Source organism: Drosophila willistoni (assembly GCF_018902025.1).
Source record: "Drosophila willistoni isolate 14030-0811.24 chromosome 2L unlocalized genomic scaffold, UCI_dwil_1.1 Seg168, whole genome shotgun sequence".
Lineage (NCBI taxonomy): Eukaryota > Metazoa > Arthropoda > Insecta > Diptera > Drosophilidae > Drosophila > Drosophila willistoni.
In genome coordinates, this window is record NW_025814047.1 from 4,103,387 (window position 1) to 4,122,333 (window position 18,947).

The window sequence follows — 18,947 nt, forward strand, 5'->3', positions numbered from 1 at the left end:
ATATATGTATGTAGGGGTAAATTAGAAAGGTTTTTTTTTTATTAATGGCATAGTTTTATTTATAAATGCACACAACAACAGCAATCTGATGTATGAGTGTCAAGTATTTTTATGAGTATGTTTATAAGGAGATATCCTACTTGGTAAGAGGTTGAAAGTCATAAGGGGATATAGCAATGATTGGAGAGTGTTGGGTCTTAGACCTTTTATAATATGCTTGGGAATTATTTGATACTTTAACGACAGTCTAAAGTGCAGGATATTTTGAAGTAATTGTCTGGACTTACTTTAAAGAAATTTTGAAGAACCTAACGAATATAAAATGAATCGTAATTTTACGATCGGGAATGTCCACAAAAAGCTCAAACGACTTGAAATGTTAGGAATATGCTCCTTGAAGTATGCAATAGGCAGTCAAAGAAACTATATGAGAAATTTTTGAAATATCCTATGGATAAAAAGATGTCCTGAATGCATTATTCATTATGTTCCATAAGTTAAGGGGTCAGATACGCCTTTGCTTCCATCGCTGTTCATTCGATTGTAAACAAAAAATAGAAATACGTCGAGCAAAACACAGTAGATAGATCCTGTTGTTTTTAAGCTTTAATTAAACTACTGGAGAATGAATCCAAATTCAAATGTTGTTGTTTCTTTTCTCGAACGTTAAATTTTTTGTTTTGTTTTTTGTTTTTTTTAAATTACCGTAACGTAACATTGAGGGTCACAGTATATATTCATTCCATCTCAGTTTACAACATTTTTTATAACTTTTTGCTTTGGAGTTTTCATAAATTTATAATCTTAAAAGCTAATCGTCTGTCATTTATGCATGGCCGGTGGCAGAGCAGTTTTTAAAACCCGCTGCCCAGGAGCCGATGGCGACAAATTAATGGGCGATGGTAGATCATGCCTCTTATCCTGTATGGTAAGTGGTAGGAATTGTTGTTGCTTCTTTTTTCGATTCATATTGATTGGATGAGTGTTATCGTTCTTTCCAAATAATATAGTTAGATGTACGGCGCAGAAGATACCCAAGCTCTGTTGGCAAAATTTTAGAAAAAATAGATATTTAGAAATCGTTTAAAGTCATATAGTAAAGGACCTTGACCCTCCATTTTACGTTCCCAGCTTAAATGCATAGATTACCTGGAATATGGCTATAATGGCAGCACCGAAAGCAGTTATTAACAATCGATTCTTAATCTGCTCTGATACGACTGCCAAACATCCGCGCTTGTAATGGGTATCACAAGCCGATTCGTAAGCATGCTCAGGACGAGAACAGCAGGACCATGGCAAGGAGAGACGGCGATAATCAAGTGGTCCATCTACACCGCAGCATTGTAACTAAGCATTGTTAAATAAAGAAACTTTAGTCAATGGAATGTCTACTAAATATAAAAAACATTATAGAAAGCTTTAAATATTGCAATAGATAACAATAGCTCCAATCTCAGTAGATACTTCTAATAATGTCCTTTGAAAAAAGGAGAAAAAGGAGAGATGCAACTAAATTTTAGGCACTGTGTTTAAAGCATTAATAATTTTTTTTTCTTTTTGCTTCGAACTGTGTTAACTTTACCTGAGACTGCATACGATTCCATAGATGTAAATTGTCAACTTTAGTACGCGAAAATTTGTCCAAAAATTCTACAAATGAATCGTCAATGAATATCTCTACAGATGTGGGTAGATTCTCTCGCATTGCCAGGGACCAGCCACAGATAATGAATTGAACACATATACAAGCAACTAAAAGAGCTGCAAACTGTAAATAAATATTTTAGTATGTTAGGAATTTTTTCTAATTTATTTAGTTTGCACTCTCAGGTCTCTTTGTTTACCATTCCAAGAAGGCAACGTTTCCTTTGATTCGTTGCCTGACAACCCATCCAGCATAGAATAAAGGTAACAGGTCCTAGACATAGGAGTATTGCGGCAGGCGCCCACAACTTATTCTGCACAATTCCATAATAAACGGAGTGTCCCCATAGAAGGGATGTTCCCAGAAATATTTGAGCTGCTCCAGTTAACTGGAAAAAGGAGTAGCCAAGAAACCAAGAAAAATGTTAAATCAGCAAAATACCTTTTGTGTCATATATGTATGTAAGTAAAATATGTAGGTATACATCGCCAGCATCCAGGCACCTATGACACACATATGTATAAGAAGTTTATATACCAAGATGACCATGAAACTGAAGGACAAATTTACGCAAAATGGCCCAAAAAAAGAGAAGAAAGCATCCTTCAGCCTAGGTTAACGCACAAAATGTTCATGCAACATGTCGTATGGGTAATATTTCATTTTATGACCTTTGCAGCAAAGAAGTAGCTGTTAAATTGAAATTGCATTTAATTTGCCCCTTAAAATATGCAATGACTTTAATATTAACTGACTTTGTACTAAAAATAACCCTACTCACTGCAAAACATTGTTTATAGACAATTTTATAGCTGCTGGGGTACTAAAAACTCTATACAATGAATACTTTTGTAGCCTTTTGCATACTTTAGAGGGCAAATTTTCACTCATTTTGCATTCTAAGAACGGCCACTGGTCTTTGTTAAAATGTAGCTCAACATCTTGTTGACCAAATTTGCATTCTCGGCCAATAAATTGTCGAGAAAGATTTAATCAAAATGGTCCAGCTGTATGCCAGCTTCATCTTCAGACATATATACACACACATACACATGTTTTTGCTCCTTTTTGACGTCATGCAAAGTTTCTTATATGTATGTATGTATACATACTTATGTATGTATGTACTTGAAAGTACTTGTACATAGGCGCAGCTTTTAACTAGCTCAAGGTCGTCTACGCAGGATTCATTCGAGTAACATTATACTTAAATATAAGAAGTACAACAATGTATGTACATACCTACATAAATATGTATGTATGTATGTAACAATGTATGATAGTTTGTATGCAAATTGTGAATACATACATAAGAAACCTTGAGTTAATATTGTACATTGTAATATGGAGTTTGTTCCCAATACAATCATGATTACATTCAAATTCCATCTGAGCTTTTTCTTCCTCTTTGTTTTTACATGTGCATGTAGATACCTTTTTACCTTATGTAATTGTTATTGTAATTGTAAATATACATATACTTATGTACATCGTAAATGTGTTATTTGCTTAAGCAGATGAACTTACCGCTAAAAGGAATACATAACTGTAAACTAAATATTTAAAACATTTAATCTTTTTAGGTAAAGCCATATTAATCTCGTTGGAATGATGAATTTTATTTCACTTTAAATATTTTTCGTTTTTCCTTTCAGTTAAGTTTGAATTATTTCTCTGGTCTATGCGTTTTATACATTTATGGAGAGATTTTCAGTTTTTTGTTTGATGATTTGTTGACTTTGATGCTATTCAAGAATGTATATGCATACATATATCGGAGATGTACATATACATATGCAAAATGTGTGTGTGCGTTATATGGGTTATGTTATGGCAGCAATGGTTAATGTTCTTTCCTTTATTTGATTTTATTTAATTTATTTAGCTATCACTAAACGTTTTGTTTGGTTGTCCCTATGAATAGCACAAAACACTTCGACATTTTTGCCACAATTTTGTCATTGAACTTCACTGTTACAATTTTTAACTAAAAATAACAAACGTTAACTCTCTAAGCGACCAAACTCGTTCACAAATGAAAATACGCATGCAATGGTTTGACAAATTCATTCCTTGTTTTGTTATACTTCAGTAGGCCAACAGTGAAAATATTATCTATAACCGTCTCGGCTCGGTTGCAACATGGCCGATATACATTGGTCGATGCTTTTGGCGCCAAACTTCGCATGCCTTCTGACATTTGAAATTTAAATAGCAAATTTCGATTAATTTTCGTGTAAGCCAAGTGGAACGAGCGAGAGGAAAAGTTTTGTAACTCGTAGAAGCGAATCGGCCGAATTAATATATATATTTTAACTATATTTTTCATTACTGCCAAGGAATATTTTGCAATTAAAATAAAATTATTTAGAATTGGACATAGAACTTTAGATAAATACAAACATTATCAATATAAAAATTTTAATTTAAAAGACGAACAGATCGCTATATCGACTCGGTATCTCACGCGGATTAAAAATATATACATAGGTGAGAATCATCCGAGTGAGCCACCTAGAAAAACTATATATTTAACTTCATTTAAATAAAGGAAAAATTCATTTTGAACCGTTTTTGAAGTTCTGAACTTGAACCACAGTTATTATCAGCAATATTTTTGTTTAGCTTGACGATTTATTATTAAACATCTAAATATAATCCACGTTATTTAAGATATTAATAAAAAAAACAAAATTTTGTTTACTTCTGTATGCGATTTAGTGGAATCACTTACGTTATGTCATATATTTGATTCATAGTCCATTGAATACGGAAGTAAAAAATTATAAGATCGTATTAAGTTGCTCAAAAAACTCAAAATGGTAGGCTTTTGATTAAATTTTAGAAGTTTTAACGACGTTGAGCTAAAATGCAACTATCTTGGGAAATAAATCAGACATATGTACATACATATGTACATACATATATACCAAATCTTACATAGATTTGACAAACTTTGGTTCAAGTTGGAATCTTCGAAAACAGTTCAAAATAAAATTATCTTTTTTAAAAAAAATGTTTAGGGGGCTCATTCGGGAGATTCTTACACATATTTACATAGTACATTCTTTTTTTAATTGTACTTACAAGTTTACTTTTTATCCGCTTTTTTAAATAACTCGAGAGTTTAACTTTTAATCAATCGTGTTAGTAAATTTAACGCAAAAAATTAACAAAAACAATCCGGTAATGATTAAAGCTGTTCACTGAAAATTATTTTTCGTTCTAGGGACATTTGGAAAAATCAAATGATAATTTTCAAAATATACCAAAAATATATATCTTCATATATTTTAAGTTTTATTATATTGCTAGCCGTTTTTTGTTGGTATTGGTTGAGTTGCCTTCGAATTTTGGAAGACGTCTCGTTTTGGGCATTATCCGACCTCTCGTATTTTTAGTTTCTACAATTTTAAATAAATATTATTAAACAAATAAAAACACTATGTATGCACACTCTGCTTTATCTTACTTAGTATATAGTATACATAGACATTTCTCATTGATTTGTTATTTAGTTTCAAAATCCCCAAAGCGACTGACTTTCAGTTCAGTTTATATATTTTGTATATTTATTTATTTATTTCATATTTATGCAAGGAACCGCGAATCGCTTTGACGTTTTGGAGAACTCATTAAAAAAACGTCAGAACAAAGGATACCTTATGTAAAATGCCCAAACGCAAAATGCTGTCCGTAATTGACAATGCCGTGGAGGCCGGGACGCGACCGCCCAAAGTCAAACGTTCGCGGATATCCTTCCGTTTGGAATTGCCGAAAAGGCGTTACAGGGTTGGCAAAGTTTTTGTCTGCGGTTTCGGTGATATCGGACAATTGGGTCTTGGCGACGACATCATAGAGCGCAAGCACCTGTCTCCAGTGGAGAGTATCCAAAATTTGGTGGATATTTCCGCTGGCGGAATGCATAATCTCGTGTTGACCAAAAGTGGAAAAATTTACTCCTTTGGCTGCAATGATGAGGGTGCTTTGGGACGCATTACCACCGAGAAGTACAGTGAATCTGTGCCGGGATTGGTTGTGTTGCCTGGCAAGGCATTGAAAATATCAGCTGGCGATTCCCATTCAGCATGTCTTCTGGAAGATGGACGTGTCTTTGCCTGGGGTTCATTTAGGAATTCGCATGGCAATATGGGCCTCACAATTGATGGCAATAAACGGATGCCGTTCAATCTTCTGGAGGGTTTTGTGTGTGTTAGTATTGCATCCGGTGTTGACCATTTGGTAATTTTAACCAATAAAGGCAAAGTCTATACAGTGGGCTGTGCTGATCACGGACAGTTGGGAAGGATTTCCGAGCGTTCCCTATTGGGTGAGGGTCGTCGTGGTAAACGTGATCTATTGCAGCCAAATCAAGTAGTCATAAGAAAGGCCAAGCCCATCGAAGCCATTTGGACGAGCAACTATTGCACATTTTTACGTGAATCTGTTACCCACAATATTTGGGCTATGGGACTCAATAACTACTCGCAATTGGGCTATGATAAGAAAGTTGATCGCGTTTTGATGCCATTTAAAACAGATCTAAAGCATATTCGTCAAATATCCGGTGGCGATCATCATACTCTTGTTTTGGACAATAATTCACGCTGCTATGTTATCGGTCGTCCGGAATATGGCCGCTTGGGTCTAGGCAATGTCAATAAGGTGGCCAGCGAACTGACTCAAATCAGAACTATAACGTCAAAGGTGGTCCATATCGAATGTGGTACATGTTGCTCCTATGCCATCGACCAGGATGGCAAACTTTATTCATGGGGCCTGGGCACCAATCATCAGCTGGGAGTCGGCGATGGCGAGGATGCACTGGAGCCTGTTTGGGTGAACAGCAAGGCAATATTGGAGAAAAGGGTTTTATTGGCTGATGCTGGTGGTCAACATGGCATTTTCCTAGTAGAAGCCAATCCGCCGCAACGAAAGAATAAAACAGCAACAACAAAACAGACATCTACCTCCGAATTGAATGACGTTGCCCATCAAAATCACAATCATAATTTTAATCAAGAGTTAGCGAAGAGAGAACGAGTTGCCGCTTGGGTAATCGCTAGTAATTTCGAGCACTAATTCCAAGAATTCCATTCCGAAACTAGGGCATTTTGCATTAAGTTGATCAATTTTTTGCTCTATATTTGTTACATTTATTTATGTATTATGTATCTGTGTGGGGATGCAGGCTTCCATTTTAAATTAAATTTGAGACACTCAGGGTCCTACGAAGCATTAAATTGAATTAAGCTTTAAACTAATTGTAAGATGAATTGAGGATTCTGAGTTAAGGGTCTGTCGTGATTATGGGCAAGGCAGGATTATCAAGCTTTGTATTTTATCACAATTCATATTTTATAAGGTAAAATCTCTAAATAATTGTAGAATCACTTTTTAAAATGTGATAGGAGACTTAAAACCGGAGTACAATATATACATACATACGCAAAACCCTAAATATGGTCGGTCCAAAAATATGTCATCAATATACATATATATACATATATATGATGATCCATCCTGCAGGGACCTTCAGGAATTAAAATAAGCTTATTTGGGCGTATTGCAGTGCCGGATTAAGCCGGCGATTGCAATCAAAAAGCCACAAATTAGCTTTCGGGGTCATAATGCAAATTAGATGAATTGAATTTTCAATGTGAATGTTAGAACATGAATGAATAAACGTTTTTTACTTTAGAATTTTCAACAGAAATTTTTGGTTAATCTGCCGTTTTATTTTGTTCTGTATTTTCAGTAATTTCTTACTGATTTTAAAAAGGTATACATAAAATTATTTGTGATGTTTTCTTGCGAAAATGTAAATAATATTACCGAGATTTTAATGCAGATTGAGAGACATTGTGCTAACGTGAAAATAAAGTTATGCATTCTTTAAATACTACAAAAAAATTAACGGAATTAGACCTTTTTGAAATTTAGGTTTATTGTCATATTTCAGGTTTTGGCATTTTTTGTTCCGCTTGAAAAGATATCTTAATAATTAAAGAATATTACATTCCAATTTAAAATTGAATTTGAAAGCATAATTTTTTGGATTCAATTTTTGTAAATTTACTATATTTTAAAAAATAAATAATCTTTTTAGTGATCACACACCTTTTCTGATAGAGCAATAATCCTGCTATATGGCTAATCCGAAACTGGAGTAACTTAACTTTTAGACATGAGAGAGAATAACAATTTTTGTATTCAGAATTCAGAAAAAAAATATTTATTTCCTCTCTTATGTTTATTAGTAGTGAAACTACGGAACAGCTCCGTCTCAGATCCTACAAAGTGGGACAATTATAAAGACTTCAAATTAAGGAGTAGAAAGTCTATTTAAAGTACTTTTCCAATCCTCCCTAAATGCATGCCTTGAAATAATAAATTAATGGTTTTTAATGCATTTAAATTAGAGTGTCATGTTTGCCATAAACCCGAATTCTTTGTTTCATCCATGTCATCCATTACTAACGTAACAAATTTATTATTGGAATTTTAGGTATGCAAAACAAAGTATGTAAATTTCTTTAGTGGCCTTGGTCAAAGAGTTTCGATGATTCCTTTATTTGTTTTCTTTATTAGGGTCAAACATCCGGAATGTACACACGCCGCCCTCGCCCTCACCCTTTCACATTAAGGGTAACAATTGGTTGTGTCCTTGAACCTGAGCCTAACGAATGAATACAGTTGCAATCACAATGCATTTCTTTTGTCATATGATATACGCATGATGCCAGTGCAGATATCTTTAAATTTGTATGCAAAACACAAATGAAATGAATCCATTTGATAGATTACTAGAATCGGCATACGTAAGAAAGTCGTTGTAATTATTTTTTAGTACCTTCCAACTAAAGGCTGGATATGTATGTATGCAAATGCCTGAAAAAAATGACCTAAAACTGTTCTCACTGCATGTCATCTGGAATTTGCATACACTGTGATACATAATAACTCGTATTCAAGGACGAATCTATTGTTCCTTTTTATGTAAAAGGGTAGAAAGCGGCGTGTGCATTCGAAGATAATCGATACTTATTGGGATTCAAGGACATCTTGATGCATTTTGTTAACTTTCTTATGTACCTACATTCATACGTACATACATATATGGCCAGCCGGCCTCCAGATTAGAGTTAAGATTAAGATAGTTTAGTTAAAGAAGAGTCAGCTGTAAAAACTTTGTACTCTAATGACTAATTTGTTTATAAAGGCAAACCACAAGGATAAGGCGAATGCTGGCTTAAAAGTTATTAAATATAATTAATCTGCAAGATTTTAGATTTCTTTAGATTTACACTTATGCATATTTTTTAGTTGAATCGTTAAGTCCTGGTGAAAAAAATTACTTTTTTGGCCGAAAAACAAATTAAACAAAATGTAATTCGAAATTGTTTAGGTTTTAAAATTCGTTTTCATGAGGTATTTTATGATTGAAAATTGATGCTATGCTTATTTTAATAGGCTTTGTAAAATTTAACACTTATTTAGTTTAGCCCGAAAAGCACTTTGAACATATAACATTAAATTTAACTCCGACTTCTTTAGCCCCTATGCATGATTTAAATTTAAAATACTAGCACGCGTTTGAGATCTATTGCCATCCCGTTATCCGAAAGTTGGACAAGTATATGAAGCATACAACTTGCTCCTTTTTTAAGGAATTTTAAATCATTAATTAATTGGAATCCAAAAATACTTCTTTCTAAATATGTATGTATAATAAAATATTATATTCACTGCAGGTTTTTGAAAGTGAAGTTCTAAAATCCAGAGTAAAACTAGTAAACAAATATTTGGCAATTAATATAATTGAAGTGGTCGGTGATGCCTTAGTACCACTGTATGTATGTTAACAGATGAATTTTTGAATTCTGTAAGTTAACAGAGGAATATCGATATTTCCATCTCTCTCTCTCGGTCCACCACTGTTTCTCCGCCCAAATACGATCGCAGCGATTTTGAATTTTTAACAGACGGTTTTCAAATTTCAACAGAGCCAGACGTGCGCGGAAAAGCAAAACTTAAGTGATACTCAAACGGAATTTAGCTAGAGATGCAAGAAAATATCTCTTCTCTCTCTCCTACTTACTCTCGCCTACCGCTCACCCGCTCGCTCGCAACGTCTGAAAAAAGTTTTACCAATCAAGTTTTTGTTTCGCAATATTATAACACAACTTCAACCTAGTTAAAAGTTAATGTTGTTGTAGAGACTCTTTTGTGAGTGTGCGACGGTGCATGTGTATTGCATTGGTGTGTTGGTGTTGTTTGTTTCTTTCGTTTTGGTTCAAAGTGAACACATTGGAACAGAAAACAGCGCAAAGCAAAAGCTAATGGAACTACTGTACGTGTATGTGTGTTCTGTGTATCTCTCTCTATCAGTGTATATATTTGTGTGTGTTTCTCAGTTTGTGAAAACGGAACCAAACAATAACAATAACTAATACATACACAGAAATCAAATAAATTTTATAATAATTAATGAATAATAGTTTTAATCACAACACTTCCCACTGCCCCAAAGTATTTCGAATATTCTAAATAACTATGCTTTGCAATATCAGTAGAAAAGTGAAAGATAATCGCCCAACAACAGCGATGGCTGAGAGTGGATGTTGAAATTGAAAGTTGAAAACCAACACACATACACACACAAAAACAACAAGCACACAAATGCTTGCATATACATAAAGTGTGTTTGTGTGAATTAAAAGCCCGCTACAACTGCATCATTGCCAAAGGAATAGAACGTGAAAAAACACATACTCTCTCCCTCTCTTTCTCACACTCCACTTCAATCAACTCAAGTCTCCCCGCTCAGACGGAAGTTTAAATCGAATTGTGAAAGTGGGAAAGCTCGATCTCAGAGCCCCACACATGCGCACATACACACATAAGAAGAAAAAAAAAATAACGCACAAATTTACCGTATAAAATCCACCCATACAACCAGCTCTTCAAATTTTGTGAAAGGGAGTAATTGCTGTGAGATTAATGAAAGAGGTAAGTGTAAGGTCCCAAAAATAAATACAAAAAAAATTATTTCATAAATATACAAGAAAAAATTTGTTAACTATTTGTACTATGTAAATACATTTGAACATACATACATATATCTGTATGCACCTAAATACATAAAGAAGCCAAGGTCAGATATTAACTTAAATTGTTATAGAGAGAAAAACAGTCCAAAGCTTTAAAATTCAATGTTATAACTTAGCCAAGTCTTTGAACATCATCATCATTAACATTATCACGTCGACGATCATCATCATCATCATCGTCATCATTGTCATTTACCATTTACCAGTAACAACAACAACATGGAAACAACCGACAGTAACGCAAGCGCGCCCCACCACAAGCAGTCAGCAGCAGCAGCAAAAGCAAAATACAAGAAAGGCTTAGTGACCTTCATAGCGCGCTTTAGTATATATCTGCTGAGTGTGTATATGTATGCATGTATATGTGTAAGCCACTTCTTTTGTCGTGTATGCTTTTTCTCTTTCGTTTATTTTATTGTTGCGCAGAAATGTTAATGGGTTTCGTCAACAACACAACGTCGTGTTGAGGAAAGAGATACATACATAATGTTGAGTGTCGCTCCGTCTCGCGACTTGGCGAGGCTGACTAACTTAAACCGCTTTCCAATGATAGTGAAGGTGAAAAACACACATACACACAAATTTACTGTTCGTATGTATCTACATACATATACATAAGCGAACACGCAAGCCTGCAATTACAAGGCAAGACAAGACAAAACGATGGCTTGAAAGAGTCAGATCACTTAGCGCAGATCTGAAAGCGCAGATGTTACAATTACAAAATCTTTAAGCGCATGTGTACATATGTATGTATGTATGTACATAGATACATTGTATGTACTTACATACATACATATGTAGCTAACTGCACTTACATACATCCCACAAAAAGTCAAATGAAAGCCTAAAAAGTACACTTCTTACTCTTTCAAGTTTCTCTCTCTTTTTCTGTGAGAACAAAATGAAGATGATCATCAGTTTACTTCTTTATTAAATGGACAATACATACAAATAAATATTTTACATGGCATTCATACATGTACATACATATATTCCATTCCACTTTCAATTGAAAATGCTATCGCCTCTTTCTTTATATATGTATGTATGTATTTGCGTCTGTCTGTCTGTGTGTGTGTGTGTATTGCTCATTTGAAATATTATGTAATTCAAATTTGGGTCATTTTTACGAGTGTAGCATTTACAACAAGTACAATGGCGTGGCTCGCTTTGCTGGCTGGCTGGCTGACTGTCGAGTTTTTTCTTTTTTGCAATTTTGTTTTTTTTTTTTTTTGTTGTAGCTGGTTTTTACCCAAGAGAGCTTTCGTGAAAGGGGAAAAGAGCACAGCAAAAAAAAAAAACTCTGATTCGTAAATGTATTAGTATAATATAATATGCCAAGATCAGAGGGGGGGTCGGGTCGGGTCGGACATGGGGGGAGCTTCAGTAAAAACAAGTTTGTTGTGTTGATACTCGCTCCCTTTCAGAAAAAAAAACTGTATATCCATCCACTCACTCGAAAACTTTCAAAAGTTTCTCGCTTATTCGCGCTTTCTCTTTTGCTTGGGCTCTCGTCTGCTCTTGCTTGGATACGATCGACTGACATTCTCTTTAAAACGAACTGCCTACCTACCACCATTGGAAATGCTGGGCAAAAATTATTGCAAAATCACATTTACATTGGAACGGTGACGTCTACAGAAATTAACACGTCGTCGTCGTCTTCTTCTTTAGTGCGTTCTATTTGTATGTAAGTATGTAAAAGATGTAACATACATATACATATATACGTTTATTTATGTACGTGCGTATTATTGTGTAGGAGGCATGCACTCACAATAACAATCTCGAGGCATTTTCGAGTAGGCCACCACAATAGCTTTTTTTTTTTACATTTCTCACAGAAATCTTAACCATACACAGATACAACACTCACACACACACAGGCATAGAGAGAAAAGCTTTTTGTGAAAGGTGATTTTTATGCGCGTTTGTAAGTCAGCGTGTTTTTTTCGAGTTTTTATGTATGTATGTCTTGTCTGCGCCCGCTCTCTGCGATCACCAACAACAACAACAACTGTTCCGTCCCTTTCTCAATTCTCATACATACAAACATGGACGTAGACAGGATTTCAACTAGAGAGGAACAGGAAATAAAAGACATTGTGCTGTGAAATGCGAAAGTCTACAAAAATGAAAAGGATCTTGGAATATGATAAATACTTACAATTACCTAAGGGGGTAAGTTAGGTGTACTCCGAACGGGGGGAGGGAAAGTAGGAAAAGACAGTGCTTTTTTTAAGTTTCCGCATTATAGAAATAAAAATTAAATAAAACTCTTCACCTATAGCACTCTTATAAGTATCTCATATCAAAAAGTAGTAAGAGCTCTTTAAAAACCCCTTCTATGGTTAGAAATTCACAAGATTAAATTCTCCCTAGGAAATACTCATAAAGTTCTTTGGGAAACCATGAAGAAATTGAATAATACTCTTATATATTTATGCAGATAATAAATAACATGCAATACACATCCTTAAGTATTAAAAGAGAAGCCTTTATTGATATTATCTGAAAATCATAGAGAATTCCAAGACAGCTTCTTCAAGAAATAAAGAAATGTTTGCTGAAAAATTAGAGTCATAGAGTAAGAGAGTTCAAATATGGGAATATCTTAGGGAAAAGCTGTTTTTTTGAATACCCTAACAAAGACTTTAAAGAGATATGTATGTAGAGGCGTGTATTTCTCAATCTTCTTCTTCATAATAGTTATGAGTTTCTTAATCTGTAATTCTTGTTGCACCCTTTAGTACGCCCATGAAAGTACATTACATAGTTGGACTTACATACATATGTATGTATGTATATGTGTAATGTACAGAGAAATCATAAAAAGTATGAATGCCAGTTTCGTTTCTGATTGCGCAAATATATTTGATGTACACCTACTCGAAATGGTTATATACCAAAATATGATATAAGTAGAATATATGTATGTACATATATATGTACATATAGATAATACCGGAATAGGAAAGTGAACTCCACTCCAACATGTTTTTAGGAGAACGTAAAGATCTTCGTCATTATTTTTATATATGTACATATGTATGTATGTATGTATGTATGTATGTATGTATGTACATAGTAGTTACCAGCTTTCGTTTCTCATGGAAAACGTTTTTGTTGTTGCGGCGGGGCCAAGCCAGTCATTCAAGTTTTATTGAAAGTGAACGTTCCGTCTCCACTCGCGCGCGCAGAGAGAGAGAGAGAGAGGGAGAGAGAGATCGTACCAAAAAGCAAGACTATCTTTTTCGAAATATTCAGATGTGCTGAACTTTAGCTTCAATATGTGGCCATGCAGACTACACACATACAGTCGCACACATACAGATAGAAATGTTTATATGTATGTATATAGACATTAGCGCTAACAAACTTACAAGCCATAGCCAGCCATGCTCTTGCACAATACAATATGACACATGGCCTTTCATTTATATATATGTATGTGTGTGTGTGTGTGTGCGATGAGATTGTGTGCAAGTGGTGGGGATACACACACATACATTTACAGTGTACCCCATAAGCAAGCAAGCGCATTTCATTGTAACAATTGGTTTGTTAAAAACAATTTCGTCGCGCCAAACTCGAATTCAACACCAACGCAACGCAGCGCAGCCGCAGTTGGCGCAAGGGAAAAGCTTTTATTTTATTTTTTTAAGGCTGTCGCGCATTCAGCAGAGTTTTGGAGCACAAAAAGTAAGCCATTGCGATTGGGGCTGGCTTTGGCTGACTGTCTATGCAGTAAAGCTTTCATCTTTTCCAATGAATAGTTTCTAGTGTACTCACACACACATTTAAACTCTGAAACGAATGCGAAGAATGAATGTTGGATGGATGGATGGCTAGCTGTGGGTTGCTGCAATAAATGCTGAAAAATTGAAAAAGAGAAAAACCTGATTAGTATCTTTTTTTAGATTTTTGACTTTATCAATATTCATATTAGACAGAGATTTAATTTCCTGAGAAACTAGAAAAACCCATTTTTTTTTTTGCTGACTATAGAATTTTTGGCATATTCAGATTGCAACAGAAGTTTTTCGCCATGTGGTGGGTGTGGACAGACTCTTGGCTCTTATGTATATATGACAAACTGGTTGTAAGACTGACTGTCTGTCGCATTTTCTGTCTGTCTGGCAGCAGCAGCAACTAATGGATGAGAAATTTCGGTGAAAGGCGGCTTATTGTGTAATACCTGCAAGAGAGACAGATGCAGACATTTTGTCCATTCCCCAAAACAAAAAACTTTCTATTTCGTCTGTGTGTGTGTGTGTGTGTGTGTGTGTGTCTGTTTTACAATTGTTACATTAATGGAAACTAAAATATATATTAAATCACAATGGGAAAGTTTAAACTACCTTTTTTTTTGAGTTAGTAATCTAAATGGTCGATTGTCTCGGAAAGGCAATAGTTAGGCCTAATCTCGTCTTTGAAACGTTTTTTTGAACGTAAACATGTTTTATATCTGAAAAGTTTTGAAATTAGAAGGCTAACGATTCTAAAGGAGATATTAATTTCGATTCCAAAAATGTATACACAATTTCCAGATTGATTTCAAAAATTTTAACGACTTTCGCTTGAATAATTATGCAAAAAATATCGAAGATTAAGAAGAAAAAAAACTAATTCAATTTTTATTTGTCATTCGCCATTCGACAGGGAATTTAATTCACTATATTTCGTAGTTTAAAGTTTAAAGTAGTACGTTTGAATAAATTCATTGTAATTAATCGTAAATAGGCCAAATAACCCTAAAATGACACACAAAAATCTAAATTATAATTAGTCTCAAAACGACTGTTGGTGCTAAATTTAACATTCATCTTAGTTTTGCTTGATCTACAAGAGAGTTCATAAAAAATCTCATATTGAAGTCTTAAATGTGTGACCACTACTGTACGGATTATGTTCCACTAGCTTACACTTAAAATCAAATAAATAACTTCCATTAAAAAAGGTTTTTTTAGAGTTATTTTAGATTAGCGGTAGGGAAATTCTCAAAAGATATGAAAAATATTAAATATTTGAGCCTAAAATTATAAATTTTCGAAAAGTAGAAGCTTGTAAGAAATGTAAGATGTTTATGTAAATGTCAGAAATAAAAAGAAATGCACAAATTTCAACTACATAAATCACCAAAATCATATTTTTTAAATAAAAACTTTCTCAATTATGTATCAAAAACAACTTTAGCATAGGCTAGGATGAGAACTATCATGTAATATAATTATTATAATATATGTATATAGTTATTTATTATTATTATTACTTAAAAATGATCAGCATTATCCCAAAGCTACAGAAATGGCTAAGCTAGTCTTTCATCCTCTACTATAACAATTTCTGGTTTTTTATTGACTTCTAATGTAACCAGAGAACCCTTAGAAAAAAAATTTGTGTGGGGGCTGCTGCGACTTGAAGAAACTACAAATTTTTATATAAGTTATATATATTTGTTTTTTGCATATTTTTCATTTTCAGTTTCAAAGAATGTTGATGTTGCAATACAGCAAGCATGGCGAGTGCATACTCAAAGAAATTGGAGCAGCTTTCAGAGGGGAGCACCCGGCGGACTTGACTATTGTGTGCGAGAATAAAGTGAAGCTGCATGCCCATAAACTTGTTCTGGCGGCTGCGAGTCCGCTTATAAGGTAAGGGACCAAATCTTACATAACCCGAAAAGAAGGAGGACAATTAATGATTCCATTTTTACGTGGTTAACGTTTCTTTGCAGGAATCTATTGGAGGACACTCACCTGAGCGATTGTTCCACAACTGTTTACTTTCCAGATGTCAATGCAACATATTTTAAATTCCTTTTGGATTTCCTATATTCGGGGCAGACATGTATTACATCGAGGGATGTGAATTATTTGCATGATTTATTACTACTATTGCAAATAAAATCGGATAGCTGGAAAACAACAGATTCAGCATATTTGGGAGGCAAATGTGGCTTCCGCGAACGCGACCGCGAACGCTCACGTAAACAGTATGCGTCTTCCCAGAATTTAGACCAATCGCTTAAATATGAGGTTGACAGTGTGGACGAGTCAAGGAACGCTGCTGACTTTTCCACCTTCTCTGCCGATAATAACTGCGAGAGCACACCTGAATCTGGTGCATTGAAGGACGATGACGATGATGACCACCACCACCACCACCATGATCATGAGCATGATCATGATCACGATCACGATGATCCATCGCCGCACAAAGACAATAAGAGTGACAAAGATTCTGATGAAATTGTAAACCTCTCTAACATTCCACCTGGCAGTGACAGCAGCAGTACCAACAATAATAACAACAATAATAATAACAATTCTACAGTTAATCCAGTTAATTTATCACTCGATCTACGAACAAAAAGCGAAAATGCTGCTGTACGCAGTGAGATAAGCAAAACCTTTGGCTCCGGATCAGATCACAGTGGCATTGATTCGATTGTTAGCGCAAGTGAAAGTACAAAGCGAAAGAGTCTGTTCTTTGATACCCATAAGGATGTAATGAAACCACTTTCCGATGGTTCCGACATTAACAGTTCGCCGGAAAACTATGTGGTTACACCGCACCGTAAACGACGACCGGGCTTCCATAATACACAGAGCGATAATCAACCATTCACATCATATCAGCATAATTTGTTGGAGGAACTGCGACTTGTCAAATCGACAACATCGCCCATATCTGGCTATGCCTCCGAAAAGAATATATTGTCCCATCTCGAGGATGGAGCACTCAATGGCGATACAATAACCCCCGATCGTAAACTTTTAGAAGCGCAAAGAAATCGCGCTCAAAGCCCAGAGATGCAAATGCATTTGGGTACGCAATTCGTCTATCAGTGGCAATCGAATCAGAATGCCGCCATTTCCACCATGCCCAATCTTCAGTCGCGACTTTCTAGTCTGTCGCACATAAATCTGAACCTGGATCCCGAAAGTCGTAATAACTCTGCCTCCGGATCCAATATTGCCAGCAGCAATTCGCATACATCGTCCGTAAGGGAATACAGATGCGAATATTGTGGCAAACAATTTGGCATGTCATGGAATCTGAAGACACATCTCCGCGTACATACCGGTGAAAAGCCCTTCGCCTGCCGTCTCTGTGTGGCAATGTTCAAGCAGAAGGCCCATCTTCTTAAGCACTTGTGCTCGGTTCATCGAAATGTTATAACCACAACCAATGGCACTGACACGGAGAATCGTTACAGTTGCTGTTTCTGCTCTATGTGTTTCGAGTCGGTGCAGGAACTGGTCCGGCATTTGTCCGGGCATCACAATAACCTGCTGCTCACCAAGAATCTTCGTGAATAATAACCGATCCGTTTGATCTGGCGTGTCCTCCACAAATATGCCTGTCAAATTACTGCAAAGAGACCTGAATTTTAAATATATATATATATATACAAAAACAAAAAAACAAACTTATGGTAACAGTAAAAGTAAAAGATTTAATTTACTTATTGTATAAATATATATAATATATGTATATACATTTAAAGCATAATTTTACCGATCCATTCACATGACTTTCACCCTTTCACCAACACCACCACCAACGGCTGCTGTTGCCTCGCCTGCGTCAGTAGGCCAAAGAGGGTCAAACATATTGTCTTCTCATTTAAATTGTATTGGCCATCCAATTTTTGGATGACAACTCTTAAAAAAAACAAAAACAAACGGCTGGTCCATTGCAACTATGGAGCACTATGTTTTAAGAATATTTTTATACAAATGGTATTGTAATTTCCACCTGCCTTCTTATCGTAAACTTAAATACTTACTTTTGAATCATTTTTTATACACTATACACTCCTGTTTAGATACTTTTAGATATTTTACATGTCCTTTTTTTTGTAAATCGCCAATAAAAAAAAAGTGTGTAAACTGTACAGTATAAATTCGCAAGTTCGTAATAAAATCAGAAAGGCATTTTTTATTTCTGACATTTTGTATTTTATTTATCAAGGTTTAGAACTGGGGCAGCCTTAAAATTGGGGCAATGGTAAATCTAAATGGAAAAAACCGGAAAATGGTATAGAAAAAATTAGAACTTAATAAGTTTTCTTAAAAATGTTCACAAAAAAATGAGTTTGTATCAATTCACTAAAATTATTTGTAAAGTTTTCACTGAATGTTTCAAAAATATTCTTAACTAAATTAATAAAATGC

The 18,947-nt window shown here is 34.9% G+C and overlaps 3 protein-coding genes across 3 annotated transcripts; 2 read left to right on the forward strand and 1 right to left on the reverse strand.

Annotated features, from left to right (window-relative positions):
• Positions 1 to 588: 588 nt before the first annotated feature.
• On the reverse strand, positions 589 to 3,695 carry LOC6641044 (23 kDa integral membrane protein). The gene is made up of 5 exons (XM_002063762.4): positions 3,176 to 3,695; positions 1,848 to 2,036; positions 1,586 to 1,771; positions 1,150 to 1,350; positions 589 to 1,041 (listed from the first exon to the last, which is right to left on the reverse strand). The coding sequence occupies exons 1-5, from the start codon at positions 3,239 to 3,241 to the stop codon at positions 823 to 825; spliced, it is 861 nt and encodes a 286-aa protein (XP_002063798.1). The 5' UTR covers positions 3,242 to 3,695; the 3' UTR covers positions 589 to 822.
• Positions 3,696 to 5,162: 1,467 nt separating this feature from the next.
• LOC6641045 (regulator of chromosome condensation) lies at positions 5,163 to 6,891 on the forward strand. Its single transcript, XM_002063763.3, has one exon. It carries the CDS (start codon positions 5,321 to 5,323, stop codon positions 6,728 to 6,730), a length of 1,410 nt encoding a protein of 469 aa, XP_002063799.1. The 5' UTR covers positions 5,163 to 5,320; the 3' UTR covers positions 6,731 to 6,891.
• Positions 6,892 to 9,623: 2,732 nt separating this feature from the next.
• Positions 9,624 to 18,721, forward strand: LOC6641046 (transcription factor Ken). Its single transcript, XM_002063764.4, has 3 exons — positions 9,624 to 10,660; positions 16,249 to 16,418; positions 16,502 to 18,721. Exons 1-3 carry the CDS (start codon positions 10,652 to 10,654, stop codon positions 18,087 to 18,089), a joined length of 1,767 nt encoding a protein of 588 aa, XP_002063800.1. The 5' UTR covers positions 9,624 to 10,651; the 3' UTR covers positions 18,090 to 18,721.
• Positions 18,722 to 18,947: the final 226 nt, after the last annotated feature.

Coding starts and splice junctions, on each gene's coding strand:
- LOC6641044 (XM_002063762.4), bottom strand. CDS start 3,241: ATGGCTTTACCTAAAAAGATTAAATGTTTTAAATATTTAGTTTACAGT. Junction 2,037..3,175: donor GTTATGTATTCCTTTTAGCG/GTAAGTTCATCT, acceptor TCCTTTTTCCAG/TTAACTGGAGCAGCTCAAAT. Junction 1,042..1,149: donor CCATTATAGCCATATTCCAG/GTAATCTATGCA, acceptor TTTTGCCAACAG/AGCTTGGGTATCTTCTGCGC.
- LOC6641046 (XM_002063764.4), top strand. Junction 16,419..16,501: donor GCTGCGAGTCCGCTTATAAG/GTAAGGGACCAA, acceptor GTTTCTTTGCAG/GAATCTATTGGAGGACACTC.
- LOC6641045 (XM_002063763.3), top strand. CDS start 5,321: ATGCCCAAACGCAAAATGCTGTCCGTAATTGACAATGCCGTGGAGGCC.